Raw genomic sequence first — 6,000 nt, 5'->3', positions numbered from 1 at the left:
CTCTCCGTTCAATCTCTTGTGTCTCGCTCTCTCGCTTCATTTTTTCTCTCTCTGTTGCACACTCTCTCATTCTTGCTCCGCTTCCGTTCTTGATCACGCAGTCCCTTTCCAGCCGTCTTCTTCTCTCCCGTCTCTCTTTTTTTTCTCGTTTGCGTTTTGCTAGTCTCTGCCTTTTTCTCTCACTGTGTCCATCGCAGGCTGTCATGTTACCCAGGTTGTTTAACTGGTTGGTTCCCGGGCGTGTGCCCACCGAAGAAGCCCTCTCTATAACAATGGCACGTCACCAGACGTCAAAACAGCCAAAAGCTAACAACAACCTCAGCCGAAAATTAAATTTAGCTTATACCTTGGCTGCTCAGGTCCTTTACTAATCTCCTACAGGTAAGGGAGTGTATGGGCTTCGTGGGGCGGGGTTGCTTAATTTGTAAAATAATAGGTGGTGGACTCAAAGTTTCTCAGGGGAGAGGACGTCGAACGTCGGGTTACCTAATACCAAGGCTGAGGAGCCTAGACGCCACCTGCCTCTTTCCTCCAATACCACATACGCTGATGTTTTATCTCACTCTTGTGGGTTCTTTTTAATCCTCTTTTGGCACTGTTTTCTGTATTCCTCTTTCTTCTTCTTCTTTCTCCTTTCTAACATTTAGTGCGTTTCTCTCTTGCTTTGATTCAAAGTCTGATGACAAAAAAATACGGGCTCCAGATATGAGTGACAGTGTGCCCCACCTGCAACCACCAGCACAAATTAAGCACTTGGGAGGGGGGACGGGGGCAAGGTGTCGTAGTCTCTTACTCAAATCAGATCAGGAGGACAGATGCTTGCCAGCTTGCCTGGTGGGAGTGCTTTTTTTATGGAAAGGCATAAGGCACCAGCTTTAGTGCGTTCCAAGTACATTTTACGGGCGAATTGTCCTCGAGTTTGTTGCGAGAACAGAATAACTTCACAACTCTCCGAACACAAGGCTTCTTAACACGTCTCCGGCAGATCTCAGATGTCGGCAGAAGCTCCGCTGTCGAAAAAACCTGAATGAGCAGCAGAAGCAGTCAGTGAAAAATGTTACTAGTATGCACACCCCTCCCACAGGCACCCCAGTCACCTCTGCCTGGTCGCCAGGTCCTCTCATGGAAGACAGTGAGTGAAAGGAGCTAAGCAGAAACCGTGCCTGCTCTGGAATGGTAGCTCGTTGGCTGAGAGGCAGAGACTGAAATACAACTACGTCAAAATCATTAGAGAGCTGAGCTCCTGAACGAGTGCTCTCCTCATCCCGGAGAGGCAGGGACCTCAGGAAATCTCCGTCCGCTCCAGCCCCCTCCCCTGCGAGGCGAAGGCAGACTCTCACTCCTTCCTCCAACTGTGAGTAAGGCAGAGGCGGACTCGCACTGCGCCAGGAGGGCCGATGGCAGGGACTGGAAGAGCAGCACCAGGAGCCGACAGCGCCGAGGGGGCTTGGAGGCACTTAGGACCGTAAGGCAGGGGCGTCTGACGGCAACGGTAATTCAACACCGCACCGGTAATTCCACCCCGCACCGGTAATCATCACCCAGTAATTCCACCCTGCACCGGTAATTCAACACCGCACCGGTAATTCCCCCCGCACCGGTATTTCAAGAAGAGAACTCGGCTTGGGTTTTACAGTTTCCGTACAGTGTCATTTTGAGGCATCTTGTCTGTTCACAGGGCTCGTCTGTTTATATTTTGCCACGCACGTGGTTTGGATGAACCGTGTCCCCACAGTTCAGGACCGTAAGTGTGCCCCGAACAGTGACTAAGAAGGAACTCGGATAACAGTGTGGTGTTACTGCCCCCTTCACCTGACTCAAAACCCCTGCAGTGCATAGAGCGCTGTAAATGCACATACATTGGCAGGCTAAAAATCTATGCGACTGAACGCCAGTTATTTTATCAGAAAGGAATGTCTTAGTGTGAACTTGCTGCTTAAATGTGGAGTGTATGTCAGAAGTGAGGCCAGCGTGGAAGAAGAACTTAATGAGCAAGTGGGCCACACAGTGCCCAAGTGAGCCCCAGGACCCTGTGCCCGGGGTCGCTTCAAGGGCACTGCACAGCACCATGGTTACTGACCTTAGCAGCATCCACATCCGTAGCCACTAGTGCCTCCCTCTTGTGGAGGCTCCCAGAGACCACTTTTAAGGCTGAAGTGACCACCAGGGACTCGGTGCTCTGGGTCTTCTCCATGGGCAGTACACTCCATCATGGTCATTGACATCAACAGCAGCTGCATCTACCGCCACCTGCCCCCTCCACTTTTGGAGGACCCTGTGTATCTGCGCAGTGCTGGGAGGATGATCGAGGGCTCTCTAAACCCCGGCTTCCTGCAGGTTCTCCAGGATGCCACCTCAAGCCCCATGCCCACTGCCACCTTCTCCACGGACAATGACACCCAGTGCGGGGAGAAGATCCTCAGCTATGGGCACTTTGAGAAGCTTTTCATCGGAGCCATCCTCTCCCTTATCACCTTACTGACCATCTCCGGCAACAGCCTGGTGGTCATCTCGGTCTGCTTTGTTAAGAAGTTAAGGCAGCCCTCCAACTACCTAATCGTCTCGTTGGCCTTGGCTGACCTCTCGGTGGCCGTGGCCGTCATGCCATTTGTCAGTGTAACTGATCTCATTGGTGGAGAGTGGATCTTTGGTCGTTTCTTCTGCAACATATTCATTGCTATGGACGTGATGTGCTGTACGGCTTCAATTATGACTCTATGTGTGATTAGTATTGACCGGTGAGTAAAAGCATCACTTTCCTACATAGAGGATCACTGCATGCCAGTCCAATTTTCTTTGTCTATCTTGCAATGAGCTGATCTTGTGTTTATATGCATATCCCTTTTCACAATACGTAAGACAACAAATTTATATTTCCACTGAAAGAAACACATTTTAGAAACATTTGACTATAGTCACAAAGCACCAACAGCTTTTTCTGTTTGTCCTATCTGCAGATTTCTATGCAGGTAAAGTCCAACCTTGAAACATTACTTCTGAAATTCAAAAACTTCCATAGAAGGTGCCTTTTGCATCTGCTCGGAAGAAAACACCCTGAGCTGTCAGCTTTGGCTGATGTCTACAGAAGGACATGTTGTGTTGGTAATATATGTAACAAAAACACCGGAATGATGATGAAATGTTGAGGTGGAATATATGGTTAACAAAAAACAGAAGTGTCATGTGGATTAGGAACTGCCGATTTTGCGTTGCCTAAAATACTCTACTTTGCAACTCATCTTTTTTTATGTACACTGAGTCTATGATGCACAGGTACTCCTTGGAAGATCACTCTTACCTTCCCATACTCCACCCGCCACAAGTATCAGCCACAAGTATCAGCCACAGTTTTGGGCTGATGTGTCTGGTGTCTTAAATATCTGCCTAAAGTGGTAAAAGAGCGCTACTGCAACTCTTTAAATATTTGTCACTGGAACTTTAAATGAATAACAAAATGTGCTGCCTTTGGTTGGACATGTTGCAGAATTTGTTGCCATCTTCAAAGTAATTACAGAGCATAACAGAACAAAACAAATTAACATAATACAAAAAACTAACATAACCAAAATATAACAGGGAACAAAATAAAAGACAGTAAAAACTAAGGCCCTCATTACGACTTCAGTGGTCTTTGGCTTCTGTAGCCAGCAGACCGCCAGTGTTGGCGGTCGGCTGACCGCCATATTTGGAGTCATAGGAGGACTTCCACCCATTTATGGGCAGAAGTCCGACGGAGTTGAAGAGGCAGATGCATTGCCAGCACCACCACCACAGCAGAAAGACTCCGCCTGCCATATTACGAGCCATACTATGGCTTGGCGGAGTCTTGCTGTTGTGGAGGTACTGGGGATGGAAAACTGCCAGGACCCATCCCCTCCCGCATGACCAGCTCACCGGAAAAGGTAAGGTGACTGTCTGAAAAGGTGGGGGGGATTGGGGGAAGGAAATGTTGGGTGCATGTGTGTGGTATGTGCGTGCATGTGTGCGAATGGGGGTGTATGAGTGCGTGTATGTTTGCGAATAGGGGTGAATGAGTGTGTGTTTTTGAGCAAGTGAGTGGGGATGTCTGTGTGCAAGTGTGCAGATGAGGGAGGTGCATATGTGTCAGTACAGGTGTGTGAATGGATGTGTATGGTTGGGTGTGTTTGTGGGTGCGTGTATGCGGTGCAGGGGGTGTCTGTGTGTGCGTGTCTGCATGTGTGAGTGCGAGTAAGCGGAGGGGGGTGTAGTATGCGTGTGAGTATGCAGAAGGGGGTTGTGAATGCGTGAGGGTATGCGATTGAATATGAATGTTTATGTGCATGTGTGCCCGTGAATGGGGGTGTTCGTGTGCGCGTTTACATGGGTGTGCCTGAGTGCGTATAAGTGCGTGAATGTGTGTTTCAGTGTGCATGTTTGAGTGTGTGTCTCCGAGTGAATCGGTGTGTGTGTAGCGAGTGCATGGGTGAGTGGGGTACATGATTGTAAGAGTGTGGATGTGTGTGTGGGGGTGCGTGTGCTGGCAACAGGACTGGAGATTTCTGTCACCGGGTGAGTTTCCACCAGGGTTTTGTGGTGGGGTGACCGTCATGGAAAGCCTTGCAGTCTGCAGCCTCATAATATGGCTGGCAGGCTGAGGCCTGCCGCTCGGCTGGAGGTGCTCACCGCCGGCCACATCGTTGCGACCACACCGGCGGGCCAGGTGGCATTGTGGAGGTTTAGTTTCTGCCAAACCCAGCAACATATAATGCAGCAGTGTTTACCGCTGGCTCTTCGGCGGTGAGACCACCATGGCGAGGACCGCAGCCTCGTATGATGGCCTAAATGCGACCCAAGAACCCAAGTACAGCAAAACATGATCACAAAAACTCAACAGCGCCCCTCCCCCAAAAATATAAAACACACCACACCCCAAAAAAATGCGACATAACAAACATGCAAAGATATTCTCATCACACATAACAACCTTCACATATCTGTTTACATGATACAGTGGTAAAAGGTGTTTGCATCAAGCGTTGTCTCGCTTAACACCAAAGAGAGACACTCACAGTGTTTTGTGTTCTGGCCCACTGCGTGGTGGATGACAAAGGCACGAAACATAGCTTCACTAATTTATTGTGGGACTTCTTGACGGCTAAATTATCACCCTCGTCCAAAGAGACTCCACATAGCTAGAGAAAGATCATGACTGCAAGTGCATAAAACATAGTTTTTTTTACCCCCACATATAAATGTTCATATGACATGTTATGATACGGCACCAGTATACAATTAGGCACTGGGATTGTGAGACAGACAGGAAACTAGTGTCCATATACTACCACCGGCTAATGAATGACCCAAACACAAGACAGCCAAGTGCTTAAATGCAGTGACATTTAAGTGACACTTAAGTGCACAAGCACATGTTCTATAAATGTAGGGAGACCTGCAGGCCATGTGTTACTTGACAATTACTAATTTCTTGATTTTAAACATACTTAAAACAAGGTAAGGGGCATGCACACCCCACCTGCAGAACCTCACTTCATTGACACCTTTCAACAGTGCTCCTGACACAATGTCTTATTTTAAGACCTCCTGCGCTTTGGTAAAATTCACCTAGAAGCATTGCGAAATCCCAGAACGATTTCATTATACATTACTGGAAGGTGAAGAACCAGCTCTGTCCAGGAACGAGCTGGAACGCCTCATGTGGCCAACGTGGTGCATTTCTTGTAGCTTGGGCAGGGTGATCCTTGTGTCTTCTTGCGCACTTTCAACATGAGCTGTGCAAAAGTACTCATGAGTGGGCAGTATTTGTTTTCATGGGAACTGAGAGGGAGGAGCTCCGGTGTTCTAATTTTCCAAGCTTCCCACATGTCCATACCTCCCGAAAGTGCTGTAACTCAATGCTTCCCTCTAACCCCATAGTGGAGGCTTCGACACAATTTCCTGAAATATTCGAGAAGAGGATGATTTGCCACTCGTATTCAAATCTTCGGACATCTGAGGAAAGTGTTTGTAATCGGCCTTGAA

The 6,000-nt window shown here is 48.4% G+C and overlaps 1 protein-coding gene across 1 annotated transcript in view; it reads left to right on the top strand.

Annotated features, from left to right (window-relative positions):
* The first annotated feature begins 1,326 nt into the window (after positions 1 to 1,326).
* HTR7 (5-hydroxytryptamine receptor 7) overlaps positions 1,327 to 6,000 on the top strand; it is a 436,626-nt gene continuing 431,952 nt past the window's right edge. The window contains exon 1 of the mRNA XM_069239866.1: positions 1,327 to 2,738. Coding sequence (XP_069095967.1) covers positions 2,212 to 2,738 — 527 coding nt within the window. The 5' untranslated portion in view covers positions 1,327 to 2,211. The remainder of the gene's footprint in view (positions 2,739 to 6,000) is intronic.

Source organism: Pleurodeles waltl, chromosome 6 (genome assembly GCF_031143425.1).
Source record: "Pleurodeles waltl isolate 20211129_DDA chromosome 6, aPleWal1.hap1.20221129, whole genome shotgun sequence".
NCBI classification, from domain to species: Eukaryota; Metazoa; Chordata; class Amphibia; order Caudata; family Salamandridae; genus Pleurodeles; species Pleurodeles waltl.
Note: the sequence above shows the minus strand (reverse complement) of the source record. Positions and strands in the feature narration are given on the sequence as shown.